We start from the raw sequence: 23,634 nt of genomic DNA, 5'->3' as shown, positions 1-23,634 counted from the left end.
CTTCACAAGAATTATTACAAAATCCCCCGAAAGAGTTTAATCACGCAGCTTTATCACCATAGATGATGGGACAGCAAGTAGCCTGGAACGAAGGGCAACTCCTGCCAGAGCCCCCGCAGGGACCCTCCACCCCCTCCGGCCAATAGCATCTCCACCTGTGCAACTTTCTGAGCTTCAAACGGTCCAGGCTCCCTGCAACTCTTGCCACCGTGACATTATAATCCCGTATGATATACTGAGGTAATAAACACCAGGCAACACCGTAAACACAGGCAACGTGAGTGAGCAAAGTTTGGGCTTGGGCAAAACTAGAAGCCAAGCAAAACGCAGCAAAGGAGCTACGTGTTGCCTCAAAACCAGACAGCCCAAAAGAGGCAGGAGTGGACAGCATGCTCTCCCCCGCACTCTGGAAAACCCAGACAGCTCCAAAGCAGGTTCTAGAAGCGGCGGCTTCCCGGGGACGGCGGGCCAGGGGCCGCCGCGGCGCGACCCCCTCTCCCGGCAGTGGTCATCACCCGGGGCCAGAAGCTGGGTGGGGACACGAGGGCGAGGGCGGGGGCGCGGCCGGGGTGGGGGTGGGGACGCGGCGGCCCGGCCCCCCTCTCTGGGCTGCGGTCTCCCGGCCCGCACGGCTGCTGGACAGCGCCCACGCCCGCGCGCCCGTGCCCCCGGCGGCCCCCACCCCCAACCTTCCGGGGCCGCGCAGCCGGAGGCCCGAGCCCGGGCCCGCGGACAGGCGCCGTGGAGGACACGCGCGGCGGTACCTGTGGCGGCAGCGGCTCCCGGGCAGCGGCGACGGCGGCGGCAGTGGCGGCGGCGGCAGCGGCGGGGGCGGGGCGCGGCGTGCGCGCTCCCGGCCCGCGGTCCGGTGCGTGGTGCCCGCCCTCTTTCTCCCGGCCTCCCGGCGCCCGCGCAGCTCTCCGCCCCTTCACCTCTCACCTCCTACCTTTCCCCTCCCGCCCTCACCGCCCCCCGCACGTGCTTCAGCGGCGCGCACATGCGTAGTCGAGCCCCGCCCGCGGCTCCCGCTCGCCCCCTGGCGGACGCCCACCACGCCACCGGGAGGGAGGGAGAGGAGGCGATCCTGGGCGGGGTGGGGCGGGGCTTGAAATGGGGCGGGACCCTGAGTACAGCTCCAGGACTTGACAGCACCTTCCGGAGAATTATCAAGAACGTGCGCAAGATGCCTAGGTCCCCTTTTAAAACACCAAAAAACTAAAAACAACAATACAGATGCACAACAAATACAGATGGGTCGAATAAATTCTGTCCATAAAACGAGTTTCCCTACAGCCTTTTTAAAGGATAAGTTTTATGAATACTTACTGATGTTGAAACCAGCTCCGGAAAGATGGTTCAAAATGAACTGTAGAGTACGATCTCATTTTTATTGAAAGCCATCCACGGAGAACGACGGGTCTGGGTGCTGCTGATGTGTAGTGGGTGGATATGTCTGGGTGGCAGATTTAGGGTGTTGGGTTTTTCCATTCGCGGATGGGCATTTAATCATTTTACACGGACCGTGTCTTGCTTGGAATCGCATCGCTGCGACCTCTGAGCATTTACTCTGTGCCGGGTGCTGAGCTGAGCATTCATCTGAGCGTCCCGAAAACCCCGAGGGAGGTCTCCTTACTGGGTCTCATACAAGGGGGACCGAGGAGGCTTCGCCTGCTGTGGGGAACACGCCCCGGCCCGCCCAGCGCTGGCCAACCCGGGATGCTGCGCGCTGAGACTGCCCGAGGCCCGCGCACGGGGACCTCGATCACACCCCCTTGCCCTCAAGGGACCGGGTCTCGAGTGTCAGGGATAAGCCCCAACCCTGCTGCCCTTGGCACGCTCAGCTCAGCCGCACCCAGGCCAGGCAGACCCTGCTCCTGCCCTCAGAGGCCGCAGCTCTGGGATGGCATACTGTGTAGATACAGCCACAATGCAAGGTGGGATTCAGAAGTGGCCCGTCTGCCGGTCCAGCCCCCTGGCCTCTCCTAAGCCTTCTTCCAAGAGGCATACCCTCTCTTTCACACCCATTCGTTTCCACTGGACTCAGGACCACCTCTCCAAGGCCGCCCATGTCTTGTCTCCCTCCCTGCCCACTATTGTCACCAGGAAATTAAATAGTGGGGACAATTGACATTGGTCTGAAGTGACCTTTAAGATTTTGCCCCTTATTCAGGATTGGCTTCTGGTTTCAGATGGGGCTTTGGAGAGGGCACCTAGAGAGAGTACTCAAGTATAAGTCATTACAGTTGATTATTTCCTTGTTGCCTTCTCGGTCAGCAGACAGATCATATACACAGCCCTGCCCACTGTTCAGTGACTGTGGTGCCTCCCCATACTGAGTGCACTTCCCTCTCTACTGGCAGCTTTGGCCACGTGTCTGGCTTTGGTCAACAGTGTGTGAGTGAACATGACCTGCACGGGCCTGGCAGAAGCTCTGAGACATTGGTTGGGAGAACGAGCCTCTCATTCTCTCCCTTAGCCAGGAGGACAGCAGTGCCACATTGGGACTGCTCCTTCCAGCTGGGTCCCAGAATGAGAGGTCATGGAGCAGAATGGAAGCAATGACCCATAGTTCCAAATATGTAATGTAAATGAAGAATATGTCTGTCCATTTAAGTCACTGGGATTTGGAGTCTGCTTGTTACTACAGAACAGTTTTAAGTGGTGGAATCAGGGTCCTAGCCTTGTTTTTTTTTTTTTTTTTTTTAAGATTTTATTTATTAATTTGACACAGAGAGAGAAACAGCCAGTGACAGAGGGAACACAAGCAGGGGGAGTGGGAGAGGAAGAAGCAGGCTCACAGCAGAGCAGGGAGCCCAATGCGGGGCTCGATCCCAGGACCCTGGGATCACGTCCTGAGCCACCCAGGTGCCCCCCTAGCCTTGGTTTTTTTAAATAAACTTTACCTGTTTTAAGTGTCCAGTATACGTAGAGTGCAACCATCACCACAACCTAACCTTAAAACATTTTCATCCGCCCAAGAAGAAAACTAGTGGAGTCATTGCCCGTTCTCACACCCAGTTCCATGGAACAGTGCATGATCTGGTCTTTTGTGTCTGGCATCGTGTTTTTGAGTTTATCCATGTTGTAGCACTTCATTCCTTTTAATTGCTAAATAGCATTCCACTGTAGGGCTGTAACGCGCATTGTCTGTCTGTCCATCCATTCATCAGCTGATGGAGATTTTGTTTCCACTTCTGGGCCGTTAATGAATAACACTGCTGTGAACATCCACATACACGTGTTTATACTGTCATTTCTCTTGGGTATATACCTGGGAACTGAATGGCTGGCTCATATGGTTCATCTATGTTAAGAAACTGCATCTGGGTGGCTCAGTCAGTTAAGCGTCTGTCTTCTGCTCAGGTCATGATCCCGGGGTCCTGGGGTTAGGCTCCCTGCTCAGTGGGGAGTCTGCTTCTTCCTTTCCTCCCTACTCATGCTCTCTCTCATTATCTCTCTCTCTCAAATAAGTAAATAAATAAATAAAATCATTAAAAAAACCCAACAACTTCCAAACTGTTTTCCAAGGTGGCTGCACCATTTTACATTCCCACCAGCAACACCTGAGGGCCCCTATTTCTCCATCTCCCTAACACTTGTAATTGTTAGTCTTTTCACTACAGCCATTTCAGTGATTACACAGTAGCATCTCGTGGTGGTTTTAATTTGTATTTCCCTAGTGGGTAATGATATTGAACACATTTTTATGTGCCTATTGGCCATTCCCATGTCTGCTTGAGTGAGATGTTTGTTCAAATCTTTTGCCTATTATTTAACTGGGCTGTCTTCTTAATGAGGTATAAGTTTTTTAATATATTCTAGACACAAGTCTCTTATGGTATATGTGATTTATAAACAATTTTGTAAAAAAAATAGAATGGATAATTATTTCAGAAATAAATAGTACTAAAACTGGCACAACCAAGAAAAGTTATCATATATAAAGACCAATAACAAAGAAATATTTTTAAACTACCTCCAAAAAATGACCTGAACTTGACCAAAACAAGTCCTAATTTGGGATAAAAAACAGTAAGAATTTCAGTGCATAAAAAGGTAGAGAGTTCCTCAACAGGGTTTATGAGGCATATATTGCTATTTTTGGGTAAGATTTATTTGAGAGAGGGAGAGAGAGAGAAGGGCGGAGGGGCAGAGGAAAAGGGAGAGAATCCTCAAGTAGACTGCCTGCTGAGCACAGAGCCTGACATGGGGCTTGAACCCAGGACCCTGAGATCATGACCTGAGCTGAAACCAAGAGTCAGACGTTCAACCGATTGAGCCACCCAGGTACCCTGAGGCATATATTGTTCTAATGCTCAAACACAGCCAAGCTAACAGAGAGAAGCAAAAACCTATAGTTCATCTTTGCTTACAAATAGATTGTATAATATCTTAATAATATTAATTTTAAAATCTTAGCAAACCTAATATAAGCAGCAGGTTATAGGAAATACACCAAATACCAGTAAGACAAGGCTGCAAAAGGAATTTAGGGCTCACACAACAGAGAGCTGCTCAACACATCCACAGGAAAAGTAGTGCCGATACCTCAATGAGGCTGAGAAAGTACAAGAATTCACTAATGATTACGGGTCAAACTCTAAAAGGTGGGGGCGGAGGCAAGAGATTGAGGAGGAGCATTTCTTCTTCCTTTCCTTTTCCAAGATTATTTCACTGACTTGATACTTCATGTATTTTAAAATTAAGAAGTACTATAAAAATACTTCCTATTCCCTTAAAAACAGAAATTAAGACAACAAATACCTTCACACCACTTTTTTATAAAGATTTTATTTATTTATTTATTTATTTATTTATTTATTTATTTATTTATTGGGGGGGAGGGAGGGGGAGAGAAACAGACTCTTCGCTGAGTGGAGAGCCCAACGCAGGGCTCGATCCCAGGACCCGAGATCATGACCTGAGCTGAAGGCAGATGCTTAACCAACTGAGCCACGCAGGCGCCCCCTGTCCTCTCACACCACTCTTAACAAATTTCGAAAAGCTGACTAAAGTTATTCAGGGGAAATAAACTATTGGAGCTATGTCAAACTAAAAAAACTTTTGTATAGCAAAGAAAACCATTAACAAAACAAAAAAGCAACTGACTGAATAGAAGAAATCTGCAAATGATATACGTGACAAGAGGTTAATATCTAAAATACATTTTAAAAACTCCTACAACTCAACACCAAAAAAAAAAGTCCAATTAAAAATGAGCAGAGGACCTTGAATAGACATTTTTCAAAGAAGACATCCAGATGGCCAACAGACTCATGAAAAGATGCTTAACATCACTCATCACCAGGAAAATGCAAATCAAAACCACAATGAGATACCACCTCACACCTGTCAGAATGGCTAGAATCAAAAACACAAGAAATAACAAGTATTGGGGAGGATGTGGAGAAAAAAGGAACTCTCAGGCACTATTGATGAGAAGGTAAATTGGTGCAGCCACTGTGGAAAACAATATGGAGATTCCTCAAAAAATTAAACACAGAAATACTATATGACCCAGTAATTCTACTTTTGGGTATTTACCCCAAAAAAACAAAAAGAAACACAAAGAAAACAAAAATACTAGTTTGAAAAGATAATGCACCCCTATGTTTATCGCAGAACTATTTACAACAGCCAAGATACAGAAGCAACTCAAGTGTCGATAGATGAATGGATAAAGATCACACACACACACCCCCGCTGGACTATTACTCAGCTATAAAAAAAGAATGTTGGGGTGCCTGGGTGGCTCAGTCGTTAAGCGTCTGCCTTCCGCTCAGGGTGTGATCCCAGCATTATGGGATCGAGCCCCACATCAGGCTCCTCTGCTATGAGCCTGCTTCTTCCTCTCCCACTCCCCCTGCTTGTGTTCCCTCTCTCGCTGGCTGTCTCTCTCTCTCTGTCAAATAAATAAATAAAATATTTTAAAAAAATGAACTGTTGCCATTGGTGACAACACAGATGGACCTAGAGGGTATTATGCTAAGTGAAATAAGTCAGACACAGAAAGACAAATACCATATGATCTCACTTATGTGTGGAAACTAAAAATGAAAAATAAAAACAGAAACAGATTCATAAAACCAGAGAACTGGTGGTCACCGGGGGGCGGGGGGTAGGAGGATGGGCAAAATAGGTGAAGGGGATCAAGAGGTACAACCTTCCAGTTATAAAATAAATAAGTCACAGGGATCCAAGCACAGCGTGAGAAATTTAGTCAATAATAGTGTAACAACTTTGTATGGTGACGCATGAGAATTACCACTACTTGTATGATGGTGAGCATTTCATAATGCACGTAACTGTCAAATCATTATGTTGTACATCTGAAACTAAAAATGCAAGTTAACTATACTTCTATTAAAATTTTTTCCCTATTTAAAGGAAAAATCAGCAAGGTTGGCATTATTTGCAGATGTTAATATCTGAAAAAAGGAAAACAAGAAAAAATATCTAAAAATTCAGGAATCTCAATTAGAAAATTATTAGAATAGTTTAGAAAAACTGTAGAGGGGCGCCTGGGTGGCACAGCGATTAAGCGTCTGCCTTCGGCTCAGGGCGTGATCCCGGCGTTATGGGATCGAGCCCCACATCGGGCTCCTCCGCTAGGAGCCTGCTTCTTCCTCTCCCACTCCCCCTGCTTGTGTTCCCTCTCTCGCTGGCTGTCTCTATCTCTGTCAAGTAAATAAATAAAATCTTAAAAAAAAAAAAAAGAAAAACTGTAGAATAAGTTATACATTTTAAAAAGTCAACTACATCCCTACGTCAAAGACACCATAGAAAAATCCACAAAATGAGGGGCACTTGGGTGGCTCAGTTGGTTAGGCATCCAGCTCTTAATCACAGCTCAGGTCTTGATCTCAGGGTCATGGGTTCAAGCCCCATGTTGGGCTCCATGCCAGGTGTGGAGCCTACTTTAAAAAACAAAAACAAACCTAAAAAATTCCACAGAACCAGATCATTTCTTTTCCAATAATAAAAAACATTTAATGAGAGGGTATTAATTTCTTCACTCGTTTTTTAAAATAAAGTTATACAACTATAATTTTAAAAACAAGAGCAAAAAATCCTTGAAGGGTACTTTACAGAGCTTGATAATGTGCTGGTGAAATTCATCTGGATAAATAAGTGGGCATGATATCCTTTTAATAAAGGCTCTTGAGAGCAGACATATACTAACCTTTCAATACCTGCTAAAAACAAATTTCAGGAAAGCTCAATTTTAAGAACTTTACATATAAATAAACCCAAACTACATAACGAGAAAGGATCACTACTTTTCAGTAAATACTGTTGGGCTATTTAGTTATCAGCACGGAGACAAATTACAATACTGTAGCACATTCTAAATAAGTTAATTTGAAGCGTATTTTAAAAATTATTTTAAACTAGAAAAAACAACAACAAAGGACAGCACCTTCATTCCATTCAGGAAGGAAAATACCTCTGAATCCTGAAGAACTAAGATGCCGTCAGAGACAAAACAGGAAGAATTCCAAGGTCTTGTTCAAATAGTATTGCCTCTATAACTTCTTCCCCAATTCTCTGCTCCCTCAACAAACCAAAAACAAAAAACTGATGGGGGAGGGGCACCTGGGTGGCTCAGTCGTTAAGCGTCTGCCTTCGGCTCAGGGCGAGATCCCGGAGCTCTGGGATCGAGCCCCACATCAGGCTCATCCACTCGGAGCCTGCTTCTTCCTCTCCTGCTCCCCCCGCCTGTGTTCCCTCTCTCACTGGCTGTCTCTCTGTCAAATAAATAAATAAAATCTTTAAAAAAAAAAAACTGATGGGGGAAATAATCACTCTTTCCTGTGGCCATCAGCCCACCACGGTCCATTACTTGAGTTGCCTTCATGGCCCTCATCATCTTCTCCCCTGTGTCGCGTTACTTAAGGGCCTGTTCCCTCGCCCCCCATCAGAGCACGGCAGGTGCCTTTAGGACTGTCTTTATCTTAACGGTCCCTTATATAAAACAGGTGGTCCACAAATATTTCTTGAACGAATGCATATCAGAATGGAAAACAAATCTTCCTGAAGATAAAACGTTTTTTAAAAGTAGAAAAATATATACATGAACAAATGATAAAATCCCTTCCAAAACATTACAAAGAATGGATAAAACAAGGTTGACCCCGGATTCTAATTGAGAAGTGATTAAGGGTGAGGAATACGTTCTCCACACATGGGAAAATACGGAGAGAAACTCGTATCCTAGTCATGAAAGAAATGTCCTTCTTCACACAACTCTCAGCAGCTATTAAGTTAGTAAAAGAGAAATTAAATCCAAAGCTAGTGGAGAAAAGCTTACAGATCGGTGATAACCGGCTCCGTCATTCTGGAGAACAATCTGATACCACGGGAGGGCCAGCCCACGTTTTGTTTTGCTTTTTTAATTAAGGAGGCTTCACGCCCACCATGTGGCTTGAACTCAGGACCCGAAGCCAAGTCACATGCTGTCCAAGTGAGCCAGCCAGGTGCCCCAAACCATGCTTTCATTCAGAAATTCCACTTGAGAGAGAAGACTAAAATTTCATCCTCCCTCACTTTCATAGGCCCCTTCCCCTGCTTTTTTATTTCTTAAAGTTTATTTTACTTTTTTTTTTAGTAATCTCTACACCCAACGGGGGGCTCGAACTCACAACCCTGAGATCAAGAGTCACGTGCTCTACAGACTGAGCCAGCCAGGTGCCCCTTCCCTGTTTTATTTATAGCACTTAACACAGTCTAATTCTACACAGATTACTTCTCAGTTTGTTGCAGGCAGGGACCTGCTTTGTCGTGGTCGTACCCTCAGTGCCTACAGCAGCCTGCCACACAGAAGGTGCTCAATATTCGTTGTGACTGAATGAATGTTCTAAGGAAGCAAGTATTTGCCCCCACCTCCAAAGGTATAGTATATAAAATTCGTAGGGCACCTACGGGTCCTGGAATCAAGCCCTGAGTTGGGCTCCCTGCTCAGCGGGGAGTCTGCTTCTCCCTCTCCCTCTGCCCCTCCCCTCTGCTTGCGCTCCCTCTCTCTCACTCAAATAAATAAATAAATAAATAAATAAAATCTTATTTAAAAAATGTAGTGCACTCACTTATAAATTAAGTGAAGGAACAATAGCAACATTCGCACCATGTAAAGCATGTTTTGTGGTGCTGGGCCCATGCAGAACCGGAGCTCAGATGAAGCTGCGTACTGAAGAGTATGCATCAAAGAATCATTAGATTCCTCAATAACCACTTCCTCAAGTTGTACACATAATTTTCAACTATTCCATCAGGCCTGCGATATTTGGGGAAGAAAAGCAGCCACTGTTACTGGTTATGAGTGGGATAACCAACACAATAGTATGACATGAGGGGAGGAGTGATGAATTGTTCCCTTTAACAAAAACCAAAAAATGTGAGAAGTTAAAATTAAACAAGGGATATGAAATTTCCTCAGGCCCAGGTGAGCAGTGTCATTGTTTCATTTTATTTACTTTTAAAATCAAATTCACTGCGGTATAATTTGCGTACAGCAAAAACGGGCCCAGTCTAAAGGAATGCCCTTGGCGTCTGCTCCGAGGTGATCCTCACTCACGGGCTCGGCGTGGCATCTACGGGACGCCGGGGCAAGAGCTCGCCTCTTCGGTCTTCCTAGCTGAGGCAGCAACTTGCCAAGGCCCCATCCCGCCTGGCCGCAAGAACGTTCCTTACCCCTCTCTCCACGCCAGCAGGCCTCACGTGCCAGGGACCCCAGAACCAGGGGGAAGGGAAGCTGTGGACTGAGTGGGGAGCCTGCCCCTGGCCTCTGGGAGGCTCGGTCGGCAAGGCGGGCTTGAGAGTCAGGCTCCGCGGCCGCCAGCCTGCTCTCCAGCCGTGAGCGCGCTGCCCAACCTCTTTAAGCCAGTTTTCTTACTGGACTGAAGGGCAGATACCTCTGCGGGACGCAGGTGAAAATTAAATGAGACAGTCCATCCCGAGGAAGCCACGACACGGGGCCTCTCCTCACGCCAGCCATGATTATCCACGGCGTCCCTCGGGTGCCTGCCACCCGGGACTGTCTCCTAGCTGGCACGTTCATACCCACTCTGGCTCCGAAAGGCACAACGACCAAAAATGGGCAGTTGAGGCTAAAGCGTGTTTAATGAAAGGCTCCCGGGACCACTTTCCCTGGTTTCAACATGCAGCGTCTCTCTCCGCAGAGGCCGGGTTGCTCTTCCTTCTGTGCCTTCTGAACGGGGCCCGGGGGATCTAGGGTGTGCTGTCACAGCCCCATTCCCCTGCCCCGCACCGCGGTGGGGCTGCCGGCCCAGGCTGAAATGCCACTTCAAACGTGTGCAGGCCCATTCTGACCCGTCGCTTCATCGTTCACATCTGAAGACAGTCCAAGGTCATGACATGGGCTCCTCAATCAGGTCACAGAACAGCCGGGGACATTCCTTTAGCAAAAAAGGACACGCTCTTGTCCTGTATCTTGTACTGGTAAGTGAGGCTCCGGTCCCGCTGGGCCGCGGGCTGCGATGGTGTCCGCCAGAGGACCCTCAGCTACAGGGACAAGGAGAAGAATGACAGAGAAGCAGCCCCCAAGTGCCCGCCTCCTCCACGACTCGCGACCGGGGCCTCGAGGAGGAGCCAGTCACGTGCCATGAAGCCACGCGACCCACTTCGGAAAGAAAGCGTACAACCAGCGAACTAAAACTAGAGGTTTCCCCTTCATTATAGGCGTGATATCTGCTCGTTACAGGAAATGTGTAAGAGAAAGAAAAAGAGAAACAGCCATCCAGGGAAAAACCACTGATGTAATTTGGTCTTTCTTCTATGCATGGTTTTGTTGGCCACACTGCTTTTGAAGATCAACTCATGAGAGTCAGTACATTCCGATCAGTACAGGCTCAGGAACGCTAGAGGTTTATTCTCATGATGTCTCAATGCTAGGCACGCTAGAATGCTCTGGGGGACTGGCCTCAGAGAACCCTCTCTGAACCCTCTCCCCACGCTGTGCACACAGGCTCCACCAACACAGCATCTTTGGGCTTGCCCATTCGTTTTCTTTTCTGATTCTGGGCCAAAACTCCCCCCCATGCTAAGGGGTCAAGAGTGGTCAAGGTCAGTTAACCCAGAAGCCGTGGTCGGGGCTTTGGGGGTTATTCCAAAAGAGAAGTTCCAGAAGGCAGAGAACTATGGCAGCCCGTTGGGAGGGGGTAGAACCTGACCTCTCTCCCAAGGCAGGACTCTCAGTTTCTGCCCGAGTTCTCAAACCTTCTGGTCAGAGACAGCAGTGGGGGCAGCAGTGACCCCAGCCATGGGTATGGTCCCCCCTGGATTGTACTTTAAAAAGAGCAGCATTGACCTGAGTAGACAAAGCCTGCTGTGGTCCCTGTCTGGCAGCAGGGCCCCTGCGTTCTGCTCCAGGTGGCGGTCTCCTTTTTAGGAAGTTCCGCTTCGGTCACAAAGGGACCGCCGTGGAAAACATGCACTGTGCATGAGGCTAGCCCCCCCGGAACGGACTCTGTCTTGCATTCACACAACTCCTGAGGTTTCTCTTGCACCCGAAGGAACACCCCCAACCAGACAACCCCTAGGGCCCGACCCTATCCCACGTCCGGTCCCGGCTCAGGTGCAGAGGCAGCAGCTGGTGCCCCGTGAGCCCCTGCGCACCTGTCCATGCACGTCCCTGCAAAAGCCCGTAGCCAGGCCCTCGGCCCGCAGGATCAGGTGGCTCTGGTGACTAAGGCCGTTCAAGAGGATGTCATTCTCCTCGTCCTCGGCGTCTCCACTGTCATGTACCAGGGCCACAATGTTTCCCTGCAACAGAGAGTCCAGATGAGAGCCTGCTCCCCCAGGCAGCGCCATCAGGGAGCACCGGGCTCTCAGTGCCTCCAATCCCCTGCACGTCTTCACCCCGCTCAGCCTCCACGCTGCTGCTCAGAAGGACCCTTGCCTGCGCTCCAAGACCCGAATTCCAGCCTCGCCGGCACATTGAACCTATCCTGCCAGCTCAGTCCCTCGTAAACCGAGCTCAGCTCAGCCTCCACGTTAGCAAAAAAAGGCCGCCTTTCTGCCAGGCTCCTGCTCTTCCTGAGTGCTCAGCACGTGCCAGACCCCGCAATGGAGATAAGAGGGGAGTGGTGTGGGCCCTGCAGACAACACGGGACACAGGCCAGGAGAAGGGGGACGCGGGGGGCACAGGGAAGAGGCATCCTGTCGGGCCCAGCGGAGAGGGTCAGGAGACGGACACCATGAGCAGAGTCAGAAGGGCAAGCAGGACTTAGCCAACAGGAACCGGAGGGGGAGGTCAACGCGCTGAAGGGGAGACCCTGAACAGTAAGTCCTTTCAGAGGTATACTGTCCAGTTGTTAAAAAGAATGAGGCAGGGGGCGCCTGGGTGGCGCAGTCGTTAAGCGTCTGCCTTCGGCTCAGGGCGTGATCCCAGCATTCTGGGATCGAGCCCCACATTGGGCTCCTCCGCTAGGAGCCTGCTTCTTCCTCTCCACTCCCCCTGCTTGTGTTCCCTCTCTCGCTGGCTGTCTCGGTCAGATAAATAAATAAAATCTTTAAAAAAAAAAAAATGAGGCAGACCCGAGTGTTCTGTTCCTGGTAATGGACACCAAGATACAAGTGTGCTGTGAAAGGGCACGGCAAGTGACCAGCGACGTGAAGAAACATGCAGAGACACACCCGTGAAACATGTTCACAACTGCGCAGACTCTCTGGAACAATACCCACACCAGGAGAGAGACATTACCGCTTGCTCAAGTACTCACTGTTTGCTCGAGTACTCACTGCTTGCTCGAGTACTCACTGCTTGCTCGAGTACTCTGTGCTATTTATTCTTTCTTTCTTCAACTATTCCCAAGTTTTACTCTTTCAACTAAAAGAGGTATTTGTACAAAACGAGGGTGGCAGTGGGCCACAGAGCAAGCTACGCCATGGGCGGTGTGCCTGCTTTGGTGTCACCGATGGCGCCCTCTGCACCCGCTCTGTTCCCTCCTCCTCCCCTGCTCTCCGCGTTGCCCTGGGACTGCAGCCCCGCAGCCCCCGGAGCTCCCCCGAACCCAGCCAGGCAGGCCCTGGCACACAGGAGGTGCTCAACGTGCCCTGCTGGGTACACGCAGCCCTGGCTGACGCCAGGAGCTCACCCCAACCGCTGCCCAGCACCCCGGCCTGACCACACGCTGCGGGGCGGCCGCCGTGGGCCAGACGCTGTGTGCGCGTGCTGCAAGCTTCGGGTCACTAAACTCTCGCCGCTGGGATCCTGTGAGGCAGGCACCAGAGCCATCCCTTTTTTATAGGCGGGTCTACTCCCATTGTTTAACTCTCTGTTTTGGCAAAATCCCCATTTCTGCCTCATCATTTGACGGGAACGGTTACGTCCTATACTTGTCTTGCGTCTCACAATTTTTTACAGCGGTTTATGTCTCAGCTGATCTTCAAAGCCCCCGCAGAGCGCTAATGCCTTGTCCCAGGACACGAGGCAATGCGTGCCAGAGCTGGGACTGCTGCAGTACCACACACGACCGGCCACAGCCAAGACAGTACTGGTCAACCTTTTCATTTTGAGGCCTTTTTTGGCAGTGGCAAGCAGTAAAGTCAAACCCCCAGGCAAATACACAAGAAAGACCACTGCAAGCAAGGGAGGTGTCGACCCGCAGGCCCACGGAGGTCACAGGCAGGAGCGCGGAGAGCAGGCCCATCAGTACCTTTCGCTCCCAGCACACGGCGACTCTGCAGTAGTGGACGAAGTCCAACACAGCCACCGCCCCCAGGCCCAGGCTCAGCAGCACGCTGAGGTCGTCCACCAGCAGCACCGGGCACCTCCATGCGGCCTGTCCATCACCCACGGGCTTCAGAGCCTCTCGCACAAACTCGTACAGGGGCTGCAAGTTCCCAGCATCGGCCTCCCTGGAACATCAAGCAAGGGTCACCAGAGAGGTGACTCTCTCTATAAATGTTTATCTGGGACCGAGCAGCACCACGGGAAAGGGCTGGGGAGGAGGCAAAGAACCGGATCACAGGCCTTAACCTAAGGGGTTCCTGATCGGGTTGGAAAGAAAATGTGTACATGAGCAAGCTGTACTTCCAACATTCCTTGAGGCCTGGGAGGTACAGAGCACTGTGCTAGAAACTAGGGGACACAAAACAAACAGCCTCCTGGCCCCTCAAGAGACACCACACAGCCCCTCCACCTAAGAGCTTAAGGCATCGGAAGATCAGTCTGGAGTGGGCAGGAGAAGCCTTCCCGGAGGTCATCATGGGGATAAAAAGCTAAAGAGCAGTTCGGGTGACCTAGCGGTGAGGGACCAAGGTCTAAGGGCTGTTTGCGCACCTAACCAATTCCACCTGTTTCTGAACAAGTTGGCCCAGCTCCCTACGCCGCCCCAATGACTACCCTTGGCGGTCACCCCCCAGCAACAGAGGCTCAAAACACAGCAGAGCACAGGGCCTCGGCACCTGCCCACGCTCCAGGTCCGAGCCCTGCTAACGGCAAGGACAACAACTTCCCACACCCGGGGCAGGGGGTGTAACCAGGCCCGTCATTCCGATGAAGACACCCCGGTTCAGAGGCGGTAAAGGCTGTGTGCGAGATCACACACGCAGGGTCAGGGCATGGGGCCTTCTGACTCCACGCTGCCTTCCGGGCCCTGCGTAAGGCTGGGTCTGAGAAAGGGGACGGCGGGGAGGGATCCTGTTTGGACTCCTTTGTGGCAGCGGAAGAACAGCAGCCAGGTGGGGAGTCTGCACAGACCTATGTTTGTGGCTGACACTCATAAAGGACAAGAAACAGGAAAGCCAAGCTCAGAATAGCAAATGCAGGGTCAACGGACTTTTTCTTAAAGGGCAACAGTACTATTTTAGGCTTGTGGTCTCCGTCTCAACGACTCAACTCTGCTGTTGCACTGCAAAAGAGCCAGGGACAGTATGCGAACAAATGAATGCAGCTAAAACTTTATTTACAAATACAGGTAGCTGGCCCATGGGCCATACTTTGCTGAGCCCTGTATCGAGCCAAAAACAGAATAAAGGTGTGTGCTAGGGCTCTGAGCCAGGGTTGGAAAAAACATAGTGTTCTGCCATAGTCCCAGCAAATAATGCTTTCTGCAGCTTTTGGTTCAGCCATACACCCTCTGGCCCATGAGAAGAGCCAAGGGCTTTCTGATGAAGCCGCAGCACCAGGGAAGCATCTGCCGCCTAAAGCCAGCTCTGTCCCCCACATGCCACACGCCAGGGAGAAGGAATCACAGGGCAAGCCTGGTCTGGGCCCCCCCCACCCGGTGGGTACTTCTGGGCGGGGCTGCAGGCTGACCGACCTGAGGAACTGCAGGGGGTGTGGCGCCGCCTGAGCTCGGAAGAAGACATCCACCGAAGACTTAAGTCCCTCGAGGAACACAAGCTGCCCGCATTCCCGGGCCGCAGTCAGGCTGACACCCTAAACACAGGGGAGAGTGAATCACGGTGCCCTGCAGGGAAAGACACCCCAGAGGCCAGACTCCAGCTCACAAAAGGGCACAGGGCAACTCTGCAAATGTGCACCTGTCCACCTCCGGATGGGGCCCACGCCTTCTTTCCACTGGGTGCAACCCACAATCTCCACTGTGCCCAGGTGTGCCTTGATATTTGTCACTTGGTAAAAAACTGACGTTTTGCTCACATGTTCATTTTCATGACGGCTCAATACTTGGGTTTTAATTTGGAATAGTATAAGAAAGCGTATCATAGGGGCACCTGGGTGGCGCAGTCGTTAAGTGTCTGCCTTCTGCTCAGGGCGTGATCCCGGCATTTATGGGATCGAGCCCCACATCAGGCTCCTCTGCTATGAGCCTGCTTCTTCCTCTCCCACTCCCCCTGCTTGTGTTCCCTCTCTCACTGGCTGTTTCTCTCTCTGTCAAATAAATAAATAAAATCTTTAAAAAAAAATGTATCATAAACTTTTTCTTATCATGAACTTTTTAAATGTATGTATTTACAAAGTTAAGCACATTTAGAAATGATAATAATGACAATAAAACGGTGGGAGGATGACCAGGTCGGAAAAATGCTGGCTGCAGAAGAAAGGGCCAGATGTGGGCTTTGAGATTCACAAACCCCTCGGGTGCGCCTCAATGGCACGGGACCTCAGGGCTGCTCCTTGGCTTTCAATAACATAGCTCATAGGTCATAACTGCCAGGCTGCTACGATACAGGAAGATCTCATCACCAGCAGGTTCTCCTTCTCTTCCCTCTTCCCACGGGAGCTAGGGCACCATGCACTCCTGATGCACTAGTTCGGAGGTGGGCAAAGCTTCTCTGTGAAGGGCAAGACAGGCTTTCAGGCTACGCCGTCTACACTGTAGCAACTCAACTCTGTAGAGTGACAGCAGCCACACATGATTCATAAACAAATGGGTCAACCCCTGCTCTGGACCAGATTTTTTTTTTTAAGTTTATCTGTTTATTTTTTAAAATAATCTGTACCCCCAACGTGGGGCTCAAACTCACGACCCCAAGATCAAGAGTTGCATGCTCTCTGGACTGAGCCAGCCAGGTGCCCCGAGACCAGACCTTTTTAATATGGCTCTTCGTGACCTACCCGATTTAAGCAGCTCTGGAGTCACCTGATTAAAAGGCAGATCCTTGAGCGCTACTCCAGACCTCCAGAATCAGGAGCTTTGCGGGCAGGGCCCAAGAATCTGCATTTCGACAAACACCCAGAGATGGATACAATCTAAATATGCAACCCACTGCTCTATCTGTGCAGAAACAGGCCACATGGAACGCCTGAGACTCCTCATGCCCCTAGACCAAGTCTCAGTTGCTCAATCACACCCCAGTGTCCCCCCCGTGCACGACCACTAGCTCCACAGTCACCCCTGGCGGACAGAAAGACTCCTGTTCACCACCTTTGCTCTTGCTCATTACCATTCCACTCCTGGCAGCTCAGAAACACACCGAGTGTGCAGGCTCACGCTCCAGTCCTTTGCGTGCCCAGGGCCGTGCACCCCATCCCTGCTGTGTTGCTGTGTGGTTGCTGAGTCAAAGGTAACAGAACACGTAGCCAATCTGGACATGAGCGTACACAGACTTCTCATCCAGAAACACAGATGCTAGGATCACAGAGACATGCTTCACAGACGTGGGACGTAACATGTTCTTAACGTGACTGCTCTCCCTGAGCTCATGCTCTGATCTCTAACACAGGAACTTCCTCCTTCTCTGCAGAGGATGGGAAAGAGTCTACCCTCTTCTCATCCTCTCCTCATCAGAGTGACATCGGGCAGTGACGTGGCCCAGTAGGAAGACTGGCATTTCAATGATCACTGGTAATGGGTGGCCTGCTTCTTTCCCTCCCTAAGGCTGGCCTATTAAACACAAAACAAAACAAGACCAAAAAAAAAAAACAAAAACAAAAAAACCCCAAAACAGTTAGCCCCCCTGGTCACAGGTCATGAGTGATGGCCTAGGCTACGCCAGAAGGGTCACCAGCCTCTTGGCCATCTTATTCTTGCCTGCCTGCATCTGACAAAATGAAGTGCGGCCAAGATGAGGTAATGAGCAGGTGACAAAACCACCTTTCCCCACATTTGGGTTCTAAGCCCTAAACTTAGGGAGACAGTAGGAGGCACTCAACTTGGTGGTAGACCAAGCTGTGATCGCCAACTCAGCAGGACTAAGATTAAAGCCCACACTAAGAAGGAGAAAATCTTAACTGGTCCAGAGTCAGAAGAGCCGCATTTGATTAACTAACAACAGACGTGGTTCTATAAACTCTAAATTAATAAGACAGGTAGAGATGCTGCCTTAGCCCTTTAGATAAGGGGTTCACCCCCCCGCCATGATTTCCTCAGTCACTCTCTTGCTAAGTTCTCTACAACCCACACAGGGGAGCCCAGCCTCGGCCCCACTCACACCTGCGTGACCCACGTACTCGGGACCGCACCTCGGAGCTCTACGATATTTACCAACTTCTGTCCCACGATATTGTAGTGACTGAAGGACTGGATGAGTGCCACAAAGCAGACTTTGCAATTAGCTAGAAAACAAAACAAACAGATTTTTAGTGAAGTTTTTACTTATAATGAGTCTCATATAGTTCATACTTCTGGAAACAAAAGCACTGGGACAGGTCTAAACAGACACAAGGGGCCTTGCAACCTGATATACCCAATTTGATTCTAAGATGCACATTTTCTCATATGTAATTATATCTTATTTCACTGAACCTGAGATGTACTTCTATTCTGTGTATTACTTGGTACCTTATTTTGTTCTATTGTAAATAAACTGTGGTTTTTAGAAAATAATATTTTGGGACACCTGGGTGGCTCAGTCGGTTAGGCGTCTGCCTTCGGCTCAGGTCATGATCCCAGGGTCCTGGGATTGAGTTCCATGTCAGGCTTCTTGCTCAGCAGGGAGCCTGCTTCTCCCTCTGCCTGCTGCTCCCCCTGCGTGTGCTCATGTGTGCTCTCTGACATATAAATAAATAAAATCTTAAAAATAAATAAAATAAAATAAATAATATATTTCTGTTTGTTGGTGCACAGAAATACAACTGATTTTTTTTTTAAAAAGATTTTATTTATTTATTTGACAGAGAGACAGCCAGCGAGAGAGGGAACACAGCGGGGAGTGGGAGAGGAAGAAGCAGGCTCCCAGCAGAGGAGCCCGATATGGGACTCGATCCCGGAACGCCAGGATCACGCCCTGAGCTGAAGGCAGACGCTTAACGACTGCACTACCCAGGTGCCCCACAATTGATTTTTTTTTTAACTGGTCTTATGTCCAGGTAGTTATAAGGGGAACACAAAGAAGCTCTAGCTACCTTACTGAACATAATTAGCTCTAATAATTTATCTGTAGATTCTCTTGCTCTTTCAGTGCTGACAATAACATTATCTGGAAAAGAAAGCAACTTTCAAAGCTGTGAATTATTACAACTAAGAGTGCCAAAGGTCCACCCTCTATCCTGGCCTGGCTCAGCAGGGGCTCAAGGAGAATCAGTTGATAAATGAGTCTTTTTTGCATTTGGCTGTTTTCTTCTTCTAATCTAGTTCCTATATATAAGTCGCAGCGGCCCTGCAGTTTTCCTATGTTCTCTAGGAAGCATCTACTGCCAAGGCAACGTGTCAATGGGTCCACGGCCCAAAGACCTCAAGATACACGAGGCCTGAGGAGCAACTAAACCAGGTGGAGAAGGGAAGATAGGACATGGATACAGTGAGTACATACCACCCTTTGGGATGGATGGGCAGGGAAAAGACGGTTAAATAACCTGCCACTTAAGGCACAGCCATCTGACCACCCGAACACCAAAGCCCTGGTTGGTTAATACTATTCCCATTGCGTTTTCCCTTAGGTTTCTTTTTCTACAGCATCAATGAGTCCTATACCTTTGAGGTAGAAGGAGAGAAAGTGGTGCACAAGGAAGCTGCCGTCTGTCTTGGCATCACAGAGTAGAGTCAGTTTCCCCTACAGGTTAAGAGGAACACAAAAAGGTGAATTAGATTCCCTGGAAGGAGGTGAGTATCTACACACAACGCAGAGACACATACACATGGATTACCAAAAAGAAGAAAATAAGTCAAAACTATGGAAAAACCAACAATTAAAGTGATTGCTATTAAGTCACTTATTATGGGCAAGCATATCTCAGCTTCCACTTTCCCAAGGCAAACAGAATAAAGTGTCTCCTTTTCCTCACTCACCTTGGTACCTCAGGGACCAGTGCCGGGGAGAAAGAGATCCTGAACAAAAGCAGCTTTTACCGTCAGAATCTAACAAAAATCACAGCCTGCCAAGATTGGAATGGAACTTCAAAAAACTAATCTGACTCAACTTCCTATTTTTATTTTTATTTATTTTTAATTTTTTTTATTTTTAAAGATTTTATTTATTTATTCGACAGAGATAGAGACAGCCAGCAAGAGAGGGAACACAAGCAGGGGGAGTGGGAGAGGAAGAAGCAGGCTCACAGCGGAGGAGCCTGATGTGGGGCTCGATCCCAGAACGCCAGGATCACGCCCTGAGTCGAAGGCAGACGCCTAACCACTGTGCCACCCAGGCGCCCCTCAACTTCCTATTTTTAATTCTGATACCAATTCTGTCCAATAGGGTGGGGGAGAGGGAAGAAGTAGTAGTCGACAGAGACCTGCATTAACAAAGCTCTCATCCCAATAGCCCAGGACACTGCTTCAGGCAGAGCTCTGATCGTGGAAAGTCCTGGAAAGACCTCTAAAGATGGTCTCTACAGGGGCTGGCTGCCCTGCTCCAGCCACCTCTAGCTCCCAGTCGGTGAAAGGGGAGGTCGGGATCAAGTGGTGTCAGACATGACACTACCATGTTGTGACTTTTTTTTTTCCCCACTTACGAAAGGTCACACTATCAGACCGTGAGGGTTGCCTCAGGGCTATTTCCTGGTGCCCACTTTGATCCTCCATTCCTCCACTCTGACCCTGGGCTGAGCACTCTGGAGGCGCCAGGAGTAACCAGCAAGGTCGCCAGTGCCATCTGCAGGCTTGGGCCACTGAAACCCACAGGGTCTATTGAAAACTGTAATTTGCCCGACACTGTGGGTTCATAAAAAAGACCTGACTGATACACATGGTGTCTTGGCTGCCTGGAGGAGCTTACCATTTCCTTAGGAAGACAAAGGTTACAAAATAAAACAGGTTAAGTTCCTGGGAGAAGTAACCCCCGGGCTAAAATGTGAAAAATTTCAGGATGCCCGGGAGTGCGAGAAGGAGGGTGGAGAAAACAAAGTGGTGGAGCTGTTGTGCCCAAGGCCGACTTGATACAAGCCGACGCTGGCTGAGAGCAACTTGGGAGAGCACCATTCAAGACCACGAGGAGGAAGAGGTGGAGCCGCGTTCACTGCGACCTGCACAGTGCCGCAGGGCCAGAGAAACAGACTCAGGAGGGTTAAGCAGCACGTCTCCTGGGAAGGGTGGAGAATCGAACTCCCGACTCTCAGGCAACCGCCTCTGAGCACGCACAGGGCCCCTCGATACACGTCTGTGAACGTAAGCCAATGCATATACGGCCAAGCTTCCTGGGCACTTTTGAGTGAACACACGGCCTTTGAGAAGACGCCCACCTTCCGTAAGCGCCGGCACCCAGCCCAGTTCGCGGGTCGGCCCTCCCCGGACTACAACTCCCAGGCGCCCCCGTGCCCGCGGACGTCGCGTCTTTCCCAAGGATCCGCGTGCGCTTCATCCGGGGGTGCGGTCTTCCGCCACGCTCCGGGACCCGCCCTCTTCTCACCGCACGGCGTCTTACCTGCTCCGCCCGGTCAGGGGTGGTGTTGAGAAGGTTATTGAGTTCCGGGAACATTCTGAGCTCCGGGCACGAGCGTACCGGACCGGGAGTTGGGGATGCGGCGGGGACGACGGAAACCGAAGAGCAGCACACCACTCGGGTTCGCGCGGGGGGACTGCGCACGCGCAACGCCGGGTCCGGGCGCCGCCGCAGCCAATCAGGCGGGCGCCTGGACCCGGGCCACTGCCGGCGCACGCGCGAGGACGCGCATCCGGCGGGGGTAGTGGCGGGTGCTGGTCTTGCGGTTCCTTCTTGATTGCGGCGCGCCGAGCCTTCGCCCGAAGCCCCGCGCGACGCGTCTCTTCCGCCTCCCCTTGGCCTCGCTCTCTCCCCAGCCCCGGGCGTCGGGGCAGTATAGTTCGCCCCTCCACACGTGCCTGTCGAGCTCCTGCCGTGTGTCCCCCTGGTTTCCAAACTCGGGCTACGTAGGGAGCGAGATGAGTGAGGACACCCCCCCCCCCTTTCTCGCAAAGCGGAAAACAAACGTAATAAACGCGGAATTGTATATGGAAAAGTTCTTGGAAAAAAGCAAAAGCTGGCTAGGGGAGTAACTGTGGGGTAGGGGTAGGCTCACTAGGAAAATATGGAACACACCTTGCATGCTCCTACTCAGGACTTTTGCACCACCTGTTCCTCCCTCCTGGAATGCTGTTTTCCCAGATATTCAGAAGATTAAAAAAATCCCGCACTTCTTTGAGGTCTTTGCTCAGATGTCACTGATCTTCGAGGCCTTCCCTGACCATCCTGTTTAAATTGCAAACTGCCCTTTCTCGAACACATACCTTTTCCCCCGCCTGCCTTTTTTTTCTATAGCATTTATATCTAGCGTACTATGGTTCTGTTGCAGACCGAGGAGCCTCAGAGCACCTGGGACAATCCTATAATTCAACAAAATCAAGTTTATTGCCTCATTGCAAGGAGAGGTCACCAAGCAAAGGAAAGGGAGTTGTTTTGGGTTTGGGGAAAGGATGGAGTTCAGGTAAAATGTAAATGAAGTGGTCTTTTGGGGGACTTGGGTGGTTCAGTCGGTTAAGTGTCTGCCTTCTGCTCAGGTCATGATCTCAGTGTCCTGGGATCAAGCCCCACATCTGCTCCCTGTTCAGCAGGGAGTCTGCTTCTCTGTCGTCCATTCCCCCCCCCATCCCCACTCCTACTTCTGCTCTCTCTCAGATAAATAAAATCTAAAAAAAAAATTTTTTTTTTTTAAATTTTTTACATCTACTACATAGATATATGTAGTCACTCACTTATTTGAAACTCCCCACCTGGGCTGGAAATCGAGCCTGCTTCTCTGTGTCAAAATCACTTAGATCCTCCAGCCAGGAATGGGACGTTACATGCTTACTGCTATGGGAGAGAGAGAAGAGCAGGCCCTGGCATCCAGGGGCTAGTTCTTGGTGTCGTCCTGTTGAGCATAAACAACTCCATTAACATCAACATCAGGTTGATTATGGTGGTCAAGATGAAACTAGCCCGCTCCATAGTTACGTTGAACACAAAACATGAGCGTTGTCCAGACATCCCCGCTCCCAGCTAATGACTGCTGCTACTTGACCATCCCAGCTTTAGCATCTCGTCCGCCCTCCCTGTAGATGAGATGAGCTACTCTATCATAAAATGAACCCCGCTTTTGACAGCATCCAATCCCAAACCCTCCTCCCAATCACCCAACAAGCCCAAATCCTATATAATTTATTTGAGAGAGAGTGAGAGCATGAGCCAGTGGGAAGAGCAGAGGGAGAGAGAGAAGCAGACTCCCGCTGAGCAGAGAGCCCAGGACCTGGGATCATGACCCGAGTCAAAGGTAGACCCTCAACCGACTGAGCCATCCAGGCGCCCGTTACAACACTCTTAATGGTACACCCATGATGTCCCATGGTGTGCATTCTCTTTCAGTGCGATGAATAATAAACCCCACTTTTCACCAATAGACGTATTCCTGGTGGTCGTTGCCTGGAAGGAAATGACAGGATTTCACAGTTTCAACTTCAGAAATTTTAGCACAGTTTCTCAGGAAGAAACCACCCAAAGAAATGGGTTACTGTCAGACTGCATCTGCAGCATGTCCTTAAGGGAAATACTGTTTCTGGTGACCTCTGGCTTTACCTGTGTTGAGGATGAACAGCCGGACAGGTTTTTAGAGTCTGAGCTCATTGTTCCTTTCTTAATGTCCTTATTTGAATCTTCACATTAGAAGGCAGAAGAGCGGGGTTTTTGTCTTTTACTTTTTTTAAAGATTTTATTTATTTGTTTGACAGAGAGAGAGAGCATAAGCAGGGGCAGCGGCAGGCAGAGGGAGAGGGAGAGGAAGAAGCAGGCTCCCTGCTGAGCAGGGAGCCCAATGAGGGGCTCGATCCCAGGACCCCGGGATCA

General features: G+C 49.9%; 2 protein-coding genes across 3 annotated transcripts in view; both read right to left on the bottom strand.

Moving 5' to 3' along the window:
* Positions 1-812, bottom strand: part of LOC103675115 (SREBF chaperone) — a 72,259-nt gene extending 71,447 nt beyond the window's left edge. The window contains exon 1 of the mRNA XM_040628900.1: positions 765-812. The gene's annotated coding sequence lies outside the window, so the exon portion shown is untranslated. The remainder of the gene's footprint in view (positions 1-764) is intronic.
* Positions 813-10,097: 9,285 nt separating this feature from the next.
* ELP6 (elongator acetyltransferase complex subunit 6) lies at positions 10,098-21,415 on the bottom strand. Of its 2 annotated transcripts, none has more exons than XM_008703855.2 (7): positions 21,223-21,415; positions 19,338-19,416; positions 17,859-17,980; positions 15,282-15,400; positions 13,674-13,875; positions 11,632-11,778; positions 10,098-10,518 (listed from the first exon to the last, which is right to left on the bottom strand). In XM_008703855.2, the coding sequence occupies exons 1-7, from the start codon at positions 21,274-21,276 to the stop codon at positions 10,390-10,392; spliced, it is 852 nt and encodes a 283-aa protein (XP_008702077.1). In that variant the 5' UTR covers positions 21,277-21,415; the 3' UTR covers positions 10,098-10,389. The 2 variants fall into 2 exon arrangements, with proteins under 2 accessions (XP_008702077.1, XP_008702078.1); XM_008703856.2 differs by having other exon boundaries at positions 17,910-17,980; positions 21,223-21,413.
* Between the last annotated feature and the right edge of the window lie 2,219 nt (positions 21,416-23,634).

Source organism: Ursus maritimus, unplaced genomic scaffold (genome assembly GCF_017311325.1).
Source record: "Ursus maritimus isolate PB19 unplaced genomic scaffold, ASM1731132v1 scaffold_14, whole genome shotgun sequence".
Classification (NCBI taxonomy): Eukaryota; Metazoa; Chordata; class Mammalia; order Carnivora; family Ursidae; genus Ursus; species Ursus maritimus.
Note: the sequence above shows the minus strand (reverse complement) of the source record. Positions and strands in the feature narration are given on the sequence as shown.